General features: G+C 38.9%; 1 protein-coding gene across 3 annotated transcripts in view; it reads left to right on the forward strand.

Moving 5' to 3' along the window:
* The window catches only part of arhgap21 (Rho GTPase activating protein 21), a 119,212-nt gene that overhangs the window by 61,202 nt on the left and 41,376 nt on the right, over positions 1-16,634 (forward strand). For all 3 annotated transcript variants that reach the window (XM_015402735.1, XM_015402733.1, XM_015402734.1), the window contains exons 2-3: positions 2,485-2,673; positions 6,029-6,050. In XM_015402735.1, coding sequence (XP_015258221.1) covers positions 2,485-2,673; positions 6,029-6,050 — 211 coding nt within the window. The remainder of the gene's footprint in view (positions 1-2,484; positions 2,674-6,028; positions 6,051-16,634) is intronic.

Here is a 16,634-nt window from a genome sequence, read left to right on the forward strand (position 1 = left end):
TTTAGAAACACTTTGTTTCACAAATGACCATGGATGATGTCAGCATGGTGACCGCGCTGTGCTTTATGCGCCCCGGAGTCTGCTCCCACATGGAAACAGCAGATTAACTTCATCATGTTTTCGCTGTGCATCAATCACCAGTTGGCATTTAAAGATGGAGTATTAAACCTGAAGAAGAAAACCTGGAAGATCAGACACATTTTGTGCATTTTGGAGTTTTTTCTCTGCACTTTATACTTTAAGAAATACACAAAAGGGATTAAAAAAAAGAAAAACACGAGGTTTGACACTGAAAAGGGGGATTTCACAAACTAGTGAGATGTTAAAGACCTTCTGCTACAACAGTGACTCCCATTCCTTTCAGCTATTAAACAACCAAAAAGCAAACAGCTGAGGATCCAGTTAGTGCCGCCCACATGAAGGACTTTAAAAAGTATTTCTCTATTCAGATTTAGCTGTTTTTGCTTTGTTTCAGCTATGGTATTTGTCTCAGATCTTTAACAAAGAGGTAATATAGAAAAGAAGGTTAGTCAGGTTATAGGTTACAGTAAGGACTCAAACTGTCCAAACCTTTTGGCCTCATTCAGAAGCTTTAAATACCCTCTAAGCTCTATAAATGGTTGTGTCTCTAACTGCATTGAAGTCTTGGTGACTATCGACAGAACTCCTCTCCTTTTTTGCATACTCAAATGGAAAAGCAAATAACTTAGGAACTGTAAGCCCAAATTACATGTGCGATACATTATTTGAAAGCTAACACCCTCTACATTCTGAATATATATATATTAATATAAATTGGGTGAGTAGAACGCAGAGCAAGCTGCATCAGTTCAAACATGATTCAGAGTTGGGTTTTTTTTATTCTCGAAAATGATACCGTAATTTTCGGCCTATAAGCGACACCTGAATATAAGCCGTAGAAGCAAAATTGCATGATTTGTACATATACAATCCGCACTGGACTATAATTTAATTTATAATTTTAATTACCATATGGTTCGTGCAGAGAGAGGATTGTCGGGAAAGAGGCAACTGTTTGGGGAAGCTCCTATTTATTAACATTTCAACACAATTGAATTCAGACAATTCATCCTGCTGGCGTCTCCAACGTCTCACCTTTGACTCGTTGATTCCAAGGTTACGTGCAGCGGTTCTATTTCATTCGTTTACTGCCAAATTGACCGTCTGTAACTTAAAAGCTGCATCAAATGCATTTCAATGTTTGTTTTCCATAATGAAGGTGTCACACAAACTGTCTTGCGCTCGCAATGTCCATCTTTCTCGGAGTCTGCTTCCGCAGGACGTCCGCATTCCCGCGCGCACGGCTACTTATGTGTTGAAGCAAATGTGATGTCAACATAGTGGATGGTAAAATCCGTAGATTTAGGTACCATATTACCCTAGTGGCCATTAGCTGTAAAAGTCCATAGATAAGCCGCATTGTTATATAAGCCGCAAGGTCGAAAAATGGGGAAAAGTTGCGGCTTATAGTCCGAAAATGACGGTAGGTCTTTTTTGAACAGCAGTAATAAAGACAATCTTGAGAAAAGGCAGGTCTCATATTACACTATATTTGTTCTACATCATGTCAACCACAAATGCAGAAAAATTCAGACATCTAAGTATAACAGTTCCAGAGCTGTGGGGCTTTAAACTTTTGGTGTCACCAGTGTTTCTGATTTGTTAGTTGTAAACGTATTAAAAAATGGTCGCCGGTGACCGGGTGAATTTTAAGAGGTTGAGAGCAGCCTTATTGGAGGGCAGAAATGTTGCAGGTATTTCTAATACACATCCACTCTTTGGCCGCCTCGGGGTATATATTTTATTATTTATTTATATATTTATTATTTTAGCCAATCAAATGTAGACATACTTGTGTGTTTTGGATTAGTGTTGTGCCACAAAACTCTAGTGAGCCCACATTTAAGGCGACAGATTTCATCTTTGCATCACTTATGGAAAGTTGGCCTGATCCTGGAGCAGGCCCAAACCATCATGCTACCGCTACCATGCTTGTTCCTGGGTTTGTTGTCTTTTTGAAGTTAAGTGTTACCTTCATGAGAAATGCATCAGTTCGTCTACTTTGCTTTCGTTCACCGCCGCTCCAGATTCTCTGCATTTATAGATTTTGACTCTCTTCGTGGTTTGCTGGAGTCCCAAACCCTTAGAAATGTATTTGTAAATATTTCTTTTAATTTTTTTTATCTTGTTTCAAGTGGTTGGGCAGTAATAGGTGTGAAAAATTTAACTGAAGATAAATATGTAATCGAATTAATGGTTATTTGCTCTTTTAAATAGAGCAGGGTTGGCTTGAAAAGCTTTTTCTCCTGAGAAATAAAAACTACATTTCGTAGTTTACCAGATTAAATTTGCATGATTTAAAGAAATTCTTCAATATACTTTCAGATTCAGATGAGACAAAAAGCTGCCTCTGTCAAAAAAAGTTTTTACCACTTATTCCTTTTTTTTCCTCCATGTTTTCAGGCGAAGCAGAAGGATGGACGGGATCAGAGCGAGACGTCGGCCACCGTTACTCCAGGGGCCGAGGAGGAGCCCTTCTCCTGGCCGGGGCCGAAGACGCTCCGCCTGCGGCGAACGTCGCAGGGCTTCGGCTTCACGCTGCGACACTTCATCGTCTACCCACCGGAGTCGGCGGTCCACAACTCTCTGAAGGTAACGCCAAGTTTTAAGGCTCGGATGGCACTTTGACAAACAATATAGCTCGCATCTGACTCTCATGGCAGCTGAAAAGACTTCTGATGAAGCTTCTTAAATAGTCAGTTTGGGGACATGATTAAGGGAAAAAAATATAAGCTCAAGTTTGTCCACTTTGAAAGACTGAGAAAGTACTTTGAATCTCTGAAAATTAAAAGTAAGCAACTTAAATTTAGAGTTTCTGCAGGTTTTTTTCATTCTGCCTCTTAACATTGTCAGGCCACCAATCATGTGATCTGGGCTCATTCTAGACACATCAGGTCCTCCTGCACCGCAGCCCACATCAGGCCTGTTTTCTAGGTGTTTAACTTGGTGGTTGCATGTTTTAGCAACTCGAAACATCTTGAATTTGCTCTTTCTGTCCAACTGAAAACATATGGGTTACTGTAAGACATTTACTTTACAGCTGGGAGCATCTGTTTTAAGATATATAAATATTTCCTAATTTATTGAAATGAATACAACATTTAGCTTATTTTGTAGATTCTGTTCTCCTTTTTATTTGTCAGCTAACTAAGCAGAGGTGCTGTTTATTGTTTCTCTTTAAATGTTTGTCGAATGTTGCCTGGTTTCTCTTACCTCATGTCCCAGATGCCGATTACAGGTCGCTCTGTCAAAGCCACCTAGATTTATAACCACAAAAAACTTTTTTTAGCTCATATAAAAACAGGGTAACACTAACTCCTCATGACTGCACAGATTGAAAACAATAACACATCAGAGTAGCGCAGATGGAGGTACATAATGTGATTATGTTCAAATGTGACTCTGATCTGCAGTTTGTAATAAAGAAATGAATGTTCAGACCTGTGGAGCCGCTGCCATTTAAACTTTACAAACAGAGAAGTTTCCGATCTTCCTGAAACTGTAACTTTTTCCAGCTGTGTGCTGCCCGTCGGTTTCCTTTGTGTGTGATAGTTGTGAGGGAAATGTTTTTCCCTCATCCTGAATTCCCATTCCAGTATTTATCCTTCATTGATATCCTCAAGAGTCTTGGAACAGTATCACTTGTACCTTATTATAAAGTCAGAGCCAAAAACGTTAATGCTTTTCATTCAATAGACATAAAGTGGTTTGTTTTTCTTTATTAAAAGCATTTAAGGTCATTTATATTAAGCACCATCTTGTTTTTAAACCATGTATGTACCAGATTAGCACCTCTTAGAATAAAATATATTTCCTACTCCTCTCTTCAAGCAGCTTAACATCAGTGAAACAGCATAATGCTGCCACCGCCGTGTCTCGCCTTGGGGATGATCCTCTCGGGCTACTAAATGAAAATGAAATAAAAACTTAAACAAAAAAACTGAAAATATAATGAAAATACAGAAGTTAATAATTTTTTAGCACTTTATTATAATGATTATGTTGATAATTTTGAAATAAACATGTTAAAAACCTTTCCTGAAGTGTGTTAAAGTCACAGCAACATGAAGAGTGAAGCAAGGTGCCGTTCAATCCACTGTTCAGGATATTAAAAGACTAGTAGAGTATTTGTTTATGCTAAAGAGCTTTTAAGCATTCTTCTTGTGAATTTATTCCAAGTGCTAAACGTTATCAGCTTGGAAAAAAACCACATCTTCCTGCAGAATGTTGCTTTCTGACCTGCTTCATCCCGTCAAACATCTTTGCCAGCTCCCTTCTGGCTGGCGGCCATTTCAATCTGCTCCTCTTGGTTCGTCCCGACGCTGCAGCACTTCCTGCTCTGAGTGAGCCCAGACTAACTGGGGCTAAAGGGGCTTTTTTCCTCTACGGCCTAAATGTGCTGGCATGATCGGTCGGCTTTCTCAGAGCTTATCACAGGCTGCCTCCTATTAGTTTTTTGACTGATAACTCAGGATCAGTTAGATTTACTTTTCTGTGAAGTGTATTTGGTTAACCTCCTCTTTCTGCACACAAGGATTTCCGACAAAGTTAGCATAGGACATTCTGTTTATAGCTTTTGGCTGAGGTTGTGCATGTTGAAAGAGAAGCTGTAGCCTGACAGATAGGATGATCAGACATTAGTGTAACTGGAGAGCTACGGCCGGTTTCTCCCAGAGGTCCTCTTGGGTATCACAGAAGAGTTTGGGGAATATTTTAGTCCATTCTGGGTCAGATTCTGCCTTTTTGATCCTTCTAAAAATTCATTGGAGCCGACATTGAAATGTGCCTGTTTTTCTCCGAGCATCAACGGGGTTTCTACTGTAGACCTTTCACACGTCTCTAAATCCCTCAATCCCTCATTTTTATCTTGGCCAGACTCCTTTTAAACCTGCACGCCTTTCCCAGGATCAGTTGATTAGTGGAGAGTAAACAAACTGAAGTAGATTCTTTGCTTTTCGTTGTAATTAATTTGAGGGCCCTGGTTTAGGGGCTCTTGATCTAATCCTCATTTAAGGATGCTGGGGTTCGCCTGTCTGTGTTAAGGAGGGCTTTAGAGAAGCAAGGTTTTAAAGATACAAGGAAAACAAGTGTGTTGGAGAGGGGGTGTTACATACCGAGTGTTTGCATCTGACAGGGAAATCAAGATTTTATGCTGACTGGAGGAAAAGAAAGAAACATGCCAAAAGATTTGGTCCTTCAACCCTAAATTATCATTCTGTTTTCCCTCTGCGTTAAAAAAAAAAAATGAATCTGGGATAACCTGTTCCCAGCCACGGTCCTTCTAAGTTCAATGTTTTCAGTGTCATCAGATTAAATTACTTCACTGTAATCAGAATATAAATTACCTGATAACTAATATACAACGTAGGATGAAACCTAAAGATAACCTTCCAGGAACCAAAAGGTTCATTTCCTGTTATCTTCTTTAATGATGATTTTCTGGAGCCTGAAGTGGACTTCCAGAGAAATTCCAGCAGCAGGATGTTTTAAATGACTGGAAAGCATCTGCTTAGTACCATTGTACCAAGGTGCAAGTAACTTTATAGTGCAGCTTAATCCCTGAAGTACCCTGGAAGTTCTCTCAGGGTAAAGAAAGGCTTTATGCCAGTTCCAAAAAGTACCTGAAACAAACTATAAAAAATGGGAAAAAATAATCTGTAAGAACTTCAAAAACTCCCTGAAGTCTTAAGCATCCCATAATCTCTATTACTGTAACATGCACAAAAATAAACGGCCATTGGCCAACCTCACACAACCACCAAGACACGAAATGCTCAAGGATTATTAATATTCACTTATTTGAAGAAAAAAAAACAACCAATGTGGCGGAGATAAACGCGTTATCCATAATTTTTTTATACCGTCTAAATAATGGAAAGTAAAAATCTAATGCAGAACAGTGCTAAACAATTTTTCTGACAGGATTTTCTGTTTGTTTTTCTTGCAGGATGACGAGAACGGCAGCCGGGGTGAGTCCATGGAAACTTTGTATGTTTGCTGCATCTGTTGAAGGGAGCTCAGGTGATTCGTTCAGGAATCATCTAATCTCACCTCCATCTTTGTTAATCCAATAAATAGAAAATTAAATGATGATTGACAGCTGATTGCTGTAACATACTCCTTTATAAAAGGCAGAAAGGGTTTAAAGAACTTTAGGAGCTTATTCCCACTTTACTAATTAAAAAATGCATAGGTGGTTGTTTCTCGCTATAAAAGCCACAGAGCACAGGTGTAGCTGAGAGGTGATTTTGTAGTTTCAAGTCTTTGCTCTTTGCCGTGGCTGTCCTGGCAGCCTGTACTCGGATCCTGGCACGGCCTAGGCATTCCTCGGAGCATCCGGCTTGTCTTTCCAGCCCGCTCAGTATGCAGCTCATGTCTGCAGCCCAGCAGGACTGCAGACAATCCTTGAATCAGCCACATCAATCGTATCTATAAGTACACATAAAGCTGCAAATCTTGCACCCATGTGTCCCTGCAGTCATATGCAGACAGAGGATAAACTTGAAATGCCCTCCAGCTATATTCTGCAACAAGCTCCTTTATTTGTCTGTCTGGGATTCTTGATGTGTTTCAAAATAAAAGCAAACATCAGTTATTTCTTGGAAATAGTTACTCAGAGAGGGAAGATAATCCATCATTAGCTTTTTTGTTTGTCTTGGAATGCTCCTAAAGCCCCGACCAGGGAAGGAGGGGGTGTTTCTGCAATTATTGCGTCATAAGTAGGCAGCGAAATGAAAAAAAACCTGGAAGTGAAAGGAGGGTCAGTGGAGCGTCTGTCATAAATCTGACCTAAATGTTCTCAACGGGAATCAGAGATTCCTGTAAGTGTCCCTCATCCTCCCCTGTGGGCCCATGGTGTCACATTCCTCTGCTCACTCCCCTCAACACCAAAATTAACTCCTCCATGTCCTCCTTGTCCGCACAGTGACAAAGCGGTGATTTAAAACTCACCTCATAGTCTTATTGTATGATTTCACCCTGCATAAGAACAGCTATGAGGGTTCCTGACTGAAGAGCGCCCCCTACCCTCTTACTGCTTCTACAGGAGGAATCTTGGGTCCTTTTAGTTCTTCTCTGCCTCTTAGCAGGTTCAGATACTATGGCAAGGTTTCAAGAACTTGGATCAGGAATGTCAGGAATTCCTAGAAAAGGTTGCAGCCGGGTTGTATGACCTTTCTGAATGTCTGACGTTAGGTCAACAAATCACTTCCTGTTTTAGCTCAGCTAGGTTCACCAAAATCATTCCTGTTTGCTGAAAGGCAGTTTAGTGAGACAGGGTTTCTGCAGGTCATTAAAAATCATTAAAAGTCATTAAATAATTAGTTTTTAAATTAAGGCCTTAAAATTCATTAAATGTGATTATTTTGGCATTTAAAATGCTTTATTAAAAAAAGTTTATAAAAACAATTTATTAAATGATATATATATATATATTTGCAAATATATCGCAATATATACGAGCGGAACAGCTTCTGGCTGATCGTCAAGCCGTATGATCAGAAAAGAAGCTCAAGGCGGAAAAAAAGCTGTAGATTAGGGAAAATGCTAATTTCAACAAAAGTGGCTGGAAATCGAGGAATTGCAGCCTGCAGACAGTAAAGATGAAGAAGGAATTTGCTGTGTATATATGAGTCATGGGTACTTGTAGCATTAAAATTATTTTTAATGCAACAAGTCTGGGCCTCCCTTCTTAAGCTGCTGCCCCCGCGACCCGATCCCGGATAAGCGGAGGAAGATGGATGGATGGATGGATAAAAAGCATTAAATTAGAGTTGCTCATTCCTGTATAAACCCTGTGAGAACCTCGCTGATCCTTACAAAGACTTCTAACAATACCTTAGTGGAATCGGGGCCCATTCCTGCCAGCAAACCTGGTGTAAAGTCTTTCCTACATTTGACCTCTTTCCCTGGACTTCGATGTCCAAAATGCCCTTTATAATAGGGTTCCGTTTGGATGACCCATCTGTCCCAGCTTTAACGTCCTGGCTGATCTTTCCTCATGATGTCATCTATCCTGCAAGTTGCACCAGTCCCTCCTGCAGCAGAACACCTTCTCAAATGATCTATGTTCTGAAAGCAATAACAGAAAAAAGAAGCGTTCATATCTTCCTCCTTGACTCCAGTGGTTTTCTTCTTGATATGTACAAATTGTTGTGGTTGCTATGTGACAAGTGTGGACTCCGCTGGCTGAAATGGGCTCCAAAACCTTCGGAACGTCAGTGAAAAACTATGTGAAGTCACACAGACGGATAATGCGTGCCATGTGCTGGGTTATTTTAACGTCCGGGCCAGAGCGGCCTCCCCGGCGCGCTGCGGCTCAGCTTGTTTGCTCTGCTTTGGGTCCGGTGTGTGCCGAGCCCGTTGCTGTTTGGAGAGGAGCAGGCGGGGGTCGGCTGACCGCATGTTGACTAGCTGGGTGTTGCCGCTGGATGCTCTTCAAAACCTCTAGAAAGAGCATAACACTGAGATGATGCACAGGCAAACAGTATTTCCTTTTCAGTGTATGGATGCATGAAAACAGAATTCATTTTTTTCCCTACTTTTTGACTCGTCTGTGGAAGAGTTTATTTGCTTTCACAGCAGTTGTGTACATACCAAGAGATTGTTATCCTAAATCTTCCCCTCCATCTCCTGCCCTCTTCCCTCTGACTGCTCCGGTCCCGTTGTGTGTTTTATCAAGCTGTTGAAGGGTAAAATCCGAATCAGCCATTTTCTCTCTCTTTTTTTTTTTAATGCTTGTTAAACCGCACAGCAAGAGGAGCAACACAAAAACATTCCCCATCTGTTAAAATATTTGCTTTTCTTTCAACATGAGTCCCTTCCCGACTTTATTTCCTCACTTTTCTCCCCTTTTGGTTTTTTTGCTTGGATTTCAATTTGTTCCCATAAAGTCTGCAGAGGGAATGTGAGGCAGCACAAGCAAACAGAATTCCTGTTTTCTCCAGTGAGCTTTTTAAAACACTGCTCACTTCAATAAAGCTCTTCCCTTGTTATCCAGTTACTTCATTCCTGTATTTGTCTTTTGGTGCTTTCTAAATGTAAACAGTGACTCTTTCACTTTGGTTTTATGTATTGCACCAGTTCACATCAACTTTGTCCCATTGAACTGGTCCCGTGTTTCCTATTACATCCCATTCTTCCATCCAGTTATTGTCTAAATTGGTGCAGAGCAGCAGGGACTGTAGTGCATAGACCTGACAGTCCTCTTCTTGGTTTGTTGGAGGAAGCCGGAGTACCTGGAGAGAACATATGCATACAAACAGAGGAGGGGTTGTAATGATATAAAAAAATCAATTTAGTGTTTTTATCGTCTTCATTTTGTTTTCTATTTGGTCAGCAGTAAACAAACTTTTTTATTACTGAAATTAGTTTGTTTTTGCTCGTCTAAAGCTTACAGTGGAAATTTCAAAACTGAATGTTTTTTTTTTTTTGGAACTGTAATAAATGTCGATCCAGCACTAAAATGGTGGTATTTTGTATTGGCGAGTATAGAAAAATAGGGCACTGATACCAATTTGAGAGCCAAAAGTTTTTTCAACTATTGTCACCCATTCCACGTAGGCAATAAAAAGTTCTACTGGATTCACTTTGTATTACCGTAATTTTCGGACTATTAGCCACACCTGAATATAAGCTGCAGAAGCTAAATTGCATGATTTGTACATATACAAGCCGCACCGGGCAGGTTTTTTATGTTTAACACAAACTGTCTTGCGCTCGCAATGTCCGTCTTTCTCGCTGTCGTTCTGTCTCGTACCACTCGCGGTAGAAGTCTGCATTCCCGTGCGCGGGGCTACCGTACTTGTGTGTTGAAGCAAATGTGACGTCAACTTGGTGGATGGTAAAATCCATAGATTTAGGTATTACCCTAGTGGCCGTTAGCTGTAAAAGTCCATAGATAAGCAGCATCTTTATATAAGCCGCAAGATCGAAAAACGGGGAAAAAGTTGCGGCTTATAGTCTGAAAACTATGGTAGTCTTTTTACTGCTTCACAAAGGTAGGCAGCAGCTTGACAAAGTCATGATGGCAATTATTTTACATCCAAGTACTATGCAGTTCTTCATATACACACATACATCAATTTGAAACAGATGGTATCGGTATGGTGTCGGTATCGGCCGATACCGCACAGCCAGGTATCGGGTATAGGTATCGGGGCCAAAAAAAAGGCATCGGCGCAACACTATTAAAGACACATGCCGATCAAGGGCTTTTGTACCTAAGTCAAATGTATTATAGAAAAAGGCTGTATAGATCTGCCCCATTGATCAGTCCCATTCTCTCTAATACCTGATCTAGAATTTCCTTCTATATCAGAATCAATACAGATATTGATGTTGGATCGGTGAGTCTGTAGTTCAAGTTTGTCAGTGCTAAGAATGAGCCAGTTTATGGAAATAAGGCCTGTTCAAATCACTTAAAGTCAGGGCTGCACAATTAAAATGAATTAATTTTCTCCCATGAAAATCAGAATTTTTTTCCTCCATTGTCCTCCGTGGGCTTCCATAGCTCAGAGTAACATCAGTTCATCATTTTTTGTTCTTAGATTTCTACTCATAACTGATAAACTTGATCACTATGTGATGCTGCTACCTGCAAACCTTTACTGAAATATATCTTTATTGTTGTATATATATATTTTTTTTTACTTCATAATTCACAACTTAAATTTCTCAGCCCTTTAAATTAAGGTCACCTCCCAGAAGGAATGATTGAAATAAAAGCTAGTTTTGAAAGTAATGCATGTNCTCCCAGAAGGAATGATTGAAATAAAAGCTAGTTTTGAAAGTAATGCATGTTATTTGTCTTTTTCAATTCTAAAAAGGATTTGGTAGGGAAAATATCTGGGATCATTTTACCCAGCCCTAGTTTGAAATAAAGAGATATAAGTAACATAGTTTTGCAATCTGTACCTGAAGGCAACACAAGCAGTTGTTGGGAAAACTCCATCTCATCAGCTGAGATTCTACCTTTGAATCCTATTGGATATGTAGAGTTTAGGCTGATAGGCAGGCAGAATTGGATCTTAGGAGACTACTTTTATCTACAGTATCAGTGATCTTTACCATTCATTTTTAAATATTTTCAGGTACAGGCTCATCTTAATATTTTATGTCAGTCATCTGAGAAAGTGAAACTCAAACATCATACAGAGCAGGAATGTCTAAAGTCTGTGTCAGTGGGCCACTGTCCTGCAGGTTCTAGAGGTTTCCCTGCTTCAGCACAGCTGATTTCCATTGATAGCTGATCAACAGTCTGTTGCTGGTGTGCAATAATCGGAATAAATGAGACAGAGAGCACTGAATTAATAGCTCTCTGAATTATCCATCCATCTTCTAACACCCTTAATCCAAAGTGGGGTCACGAGGGATGCAGGTGCCTGTCTCCAGCTGTCAATGGGCGAGAGTCGGGGTTCACCCTGGACAGGTCACCAGTCCATCGCAGGCTCTTTGAATTAATGGAAGCAATAAAATTTTCATTGACTCCATCCATTAAAAAAGACACAGGTAAAATCTGCACCAGGTGCACTTTCTATAATGAGGAATACATAGTATTCAAGTGTTAATGAAAACATTTTTTTACGTCACATTTTACAATAACCTGATTGCTGTGAATTGATACTATCTAGATACATTTGTGTACTTAAAATGTTAGTGTTATTTTATTTACTATTTTTTCATCCCATTTATTGGGTTATACACTGACAGTAGATTAGAAGCATATTTTGCAGCTGTTATGATTTCACGCTATAGCCATCATAGACTTTCATTTCATTTGAATTCAGTTTATTTATATTTTGACAATTTACAACTCCTGTCATCTCAAGGCGCTTTGCAGAGACAATTTAACCAGATCATGCAGTCAGTATTAAGTTTTCTGACTCATTTTCATTAGATCGTCAGTAATCCCTCACCAAGCATGCTTGTAGCGACAGTGGACAGGAAAACTCACCTTTAACAGGAAGAAAGCTCCAGCATAACCAGGCTCAGTGTGAGCGGCCATCTGCCGAGGCAAACTGGGATTCAAGAAGACAGATGCAGACACAAAGTAATAAGCATGATACAAAACAGGGATACACTGAACAACAGGCCAAGCTCCAACATCTAAAAACTAAGGTGAGGATGGCAGAAGCCCAGCTGATATTTCTCTCCAGGATGGGGTCACAGCCAAACAGGAACAGACCAGATAAAGCTATTGTGATGAAAAAAAGAGTGTATGAAGTTAGAGAGTGAACTAATAAATAATACAGAATGGGAGAATAGAAATAGAATAAAGCAGAATAACGAAAAAGGGGCCTCATGTCCTCCAGCACTCTAAGCCTATAGCAGCACAACTATAGAGGTAGCTCAGATTAACATGAACCAATCTAAGTATAAGCTTTGTCAAAAAGGCTAGTTTTAAGCCTAGCCTTAAAAGTAGGCAGGGTGTATTTTAAGGTTGAAGCTCTTAAAAAATATATATATATATATTCTCCCCCCAAAAAATCCTGACTTCACACTTTGCTTCCCTGAATTTGACTAATCATTGACTTTTAAATTTTTTAAATTTGTGTTAGTTAATAGACATTTGTGTGATCTTTACTGTTATCAAGATGCTTTGTGGATTTAGTATCAGAACAAAACAGATGCTGGTATTAGGCATATGTTTGCAGTTTTAAAAATGCATTGATTGTTTTCCACAATTTTTTATTGGCAAAGTCACTCTTTTAGATACAGTTGAATAAGGAATGTTTAGATTGTTTCAGTTTCCTGGAAATGGATTCAGTATTTTAGGCTCCAAGCAAACCAACTAGTTCCAGATGTTTGTCACTTGTTCCCGCCACTTGAGCCTTAGCTTCCCCATTGAGTGGTTTGCTTCATTTAACAAAAACACAAATCATTGAAAGTTTTCTTGGATAAAAAAAAAAAATGATGGAAAGAAATCTCCCACTCATGTTCTGTTGGGAAAACAAATTTATGTGTTTCACTATGTTTTCAAGTATGTTCTTAATGATAGATGTAGCAGCTTTGTCAGATTGGACTTTTTTTTATGGACATTTAAAGTTGCAAATTCCTTAGTCTTAGTTAGCCATAGCTTTTCAAACAGCGTCGATTGCAAGTTTACAACCATGACAGATCACTGGTTTGATTCAGTGGCAAAATGAAACTTCTACTGTCATTATATATGTAGATAGAATCTATGGGTCACCTTTCAACTTTGTCCCTCTGCAAGTTAGAAAGGAAGGCTTCTACTACTGAATTTGGCCATGTGTTGAACAAAAATAGCACTATATAACAAAGATCATACCTTTTTCTGGCTTATTATTAAAAAACGTAACCATTTTTTTCTTTCCTTATCTTCACAAAGAACTGTTTTGACTGTAATAGCTGCTTACTTATATATTCCAAAATTCCTTAACTGGAATTTGACATGCTAATAGAGTATTGATCTGGTCTAAAATCAACAGATGCATCAGATGCTGTCATCTAGCAGCAACTTTTTACATAACTGCCTGCTGATTTATAATGATGAACTAGATTAATAGGAACTAAATATACTTCTCTAAAACTAAAAGGCCTTATAAGCTTTGGTACAATTTAATAGGTACTAATAGGTACTTTTGAAGTGGCTAAAAAGTACTTTCTTGGACTTTACTTGCGTCTTTCCTTGACCCTACCCAGTACTTTCAGAGTTTCTTGCCAGTACTTAGCAAGTACTTTCATGGAACTGTGATGGAGGCAACTTTTCTGGAGCCTACCAGGTGCTTTCTCTGAACTTGCATGTTGGTTTCCTGGAATTTACCAGATACTTCCTGGAAGCTATCCTGATACTTTTCAAGACAGAAACTAGAAAGAATATGCCACTAGAGATCTACTTATTGATTTGTAATCCGAGTGTTTGGAAGCATATATCTTCCCATATGAGTGAAGGCTTTAGCATTTGCATAAATATAAAAAAAAAAAAAANTTTGTGTTAGTTAATAGACATTTGTGTGATCTTTACTGTTATCAAGATGCTTTGTGGATTTAGTATCAGAACAAAACAGATGCTGGTATTAGGCATATGTTTGCAGTTTTAAAAATGCATTGATTGTTTTCCACAATTTTTTATTGGCAAAGTCACTCTTTTAGATACAGTTGAATAAGGAATGTTTAGATTGTTTCAGTTTCCTGGAAATGGATTCAGTATTTTAGGCTCCAAGCAAACCAACTAGTTCCAGATGTTTGTCACTTGTTCCCGCCACTTGAGCCTTAGCTTCCCCATTGAGTGGTTTGCTTCATTTAACAAAAACACAAATCATTGAAAGTTTTCTTGGATAAAAAAAAAAAATGATGGAAAGAAATCTCCCACTCATGTTCTGTTGGGAAAACAAATTTATGTGTTTCACTATGTTTTCAAGTATGTTCTTAATGATAGATGTAGCAGCTTTGTCAGATTGGACTTTTTTTTATGGACATTTAAAGTTGCAAATTCCTTAGTCTTAGTTAGCCATAGCTTTTCAAACAGCGTCGATTGCAAGTTTACAACCATGACAGATCACTGGTTTGATTCAGTGGCAAAATGAAACTTCTACTGTCATTATATATGTAGATAGAATCTATGGGTCACCTTTCAACTTTGTCCCTCTGCAAGTTAGAAAGGAAGGCTTCTACTACTGAATTTGGCCATGTGTTGAACAAAAATAGCACTATATAACAAAGATCATACCTTTTTCTGGCTTATTATTAAAAAACGTAACCATTTTTTTCTTTCCTTATCTTCACAAAGAACTGTTTTGACTGTAATAGCTGCTTACTTATATATTCCAAAATTCCTTAACTGGAATTTGACATGCTAATAGAGTATTGATCTGGTCTAAAATCAACAGATGCATCAGATGCTGTCATCTAGCAGCAACTTTTTACATAACTGCCTGCTGATTTATAATGATGAACTAGATTAATAGGAACTAAATATACTTCTCTAAAACTAAAAGGCCTTATAAGCTTTGGTACAATTTAATAGGTACTAATAGGTACTTTTGAAGTGGCTAAAAAGTACTTTCTTGGACTTTACTTGCGTCTTTCCTTGACCCTACCCAGTACTTTCAGAGTTTCTTGCCAGTACTTAGCAAGTACTTTCATGGAACTGTGATGGAGGCAACTTTTCTGGAGCCTACCAGGTGCTTTCTCTGAACTTGCATGTTGGTTTCCTGGAATTTACCAGATACTTCCTGGAAGCTATCCTGATACTTTTCAAGACAGAAACTAGAAAGAATATGCCACTAGAGATCTACTTATTGATTTGTAATCCGAGTGTTTGGAAGCATATATCTTCCCATATGAGTGAAGGCTTTAGCATTTGCATAAATATAAAAAAAAAAAAAACGGCAACATATTGACGCAGATATAGAGGCACATAATATTATTTCTTAACAAATGAGCTTCAAAAAGAAAGAAATAACAGTTCTAACTAAAGTGCACCACATAGGATCTCCGATATCTGATTTAAAATAACTGATATCTGATCCAGGTATGGGATTGGTGCATCTTTACCTGTTACAAGTTGTTCAGGGAAAGTTTGGGGAAACATTTTCTAAGTGTTATGAAAATGTAGAGTGTAACTAATTTATTCTGAAAAAGTTGACCCTCTTTTGTTAGATTCAAAAATATATATTCTTCATTGGTTTGAAATGTTTCGGCAACATTTTAGATGTCTTGATGTCATTTTCAAATGTTTTAAAAACTATCACTGTTTCCTCCTTTTGTTGACAGAAGGTTTGAAAGCATTTGTACTAAATCAGACGTTTGTTTGATTTGAAGCAAACAAATTTGGGTTTACAGAGTTCAGCGGTCGGAAGCATTGGTCCTGCTCATCTGAGACCTGCAGCAACATGTTTCCTTACTGTGACAGCCCAGTGACTGTTTCTAAGAATGCAGGTCTTTGATGGTTGAAAATTTGCCTTTTAAGAGAAATTTGAGTTTTGAATTTATGTGAAGAGTACTTGTGCTTTGACCTTCCCACACTAAGGGAAGGCTTCCTTTGCCAGGATTTTGTGCTTCCCATCATCAGATTTCTCCTGTGTATCAGACCTGCTGCAGATAACCATCTAAACATAAACAATGAGCTTCTCCTTTGGGTTTCAAACTCTCAGCACATGTGTAGAGAGTTTTGTATGTCTGTACATCTGTATGTGGTTGTGGTGGCTTGTAAATGTGAGAGTGACAAAAATGTTAATGTTGAAGAGGGGTTTTTACACTGAGGTTAATGCAGTGATTTGGCAGCAGAACCAGCTCTCTCTAGAATAACATTATCTAACCCAAAACATCAGGAGAGCGGCGTAGCTGGCCCACACAACCGGGCCCAGCTGTGTAACACAGGACGGCAGCCAAACCAGAGCCTTCTGAGCCCAGAGAGCAGCGTGCACATTCAGGCACGCCTGCAGCCTAATCACTGCAAACCAGGGAAACACCTGGGAACAAATGATTTCTGTCCATCCATCTGTCTGTCCATCCATCCACCATGGGTCCATCCATCCATCCATCCATCCATCCATCCATCCATCCATCCATCCATCCATCCATCCATCCAT

Source organism: Cyprinodon variegatus, unplaced genomic scaffold (genome assembly GCF_000732505.1).
Source record: "Cyprinodon variegatus isolate N-32 unplaced genomic scaffold, C_variegatus-1.0 Scaffold1388, whole genome shotgun sequence".
Classification (NCBI taxonomy): domain Eukaryota; kingdom Metazoa; phylum Chordata; class Actinopteri; order Cyprinodontiformes; family Cyprinodontidae; genus Cyprinodon; species Cyprinodon variegatus.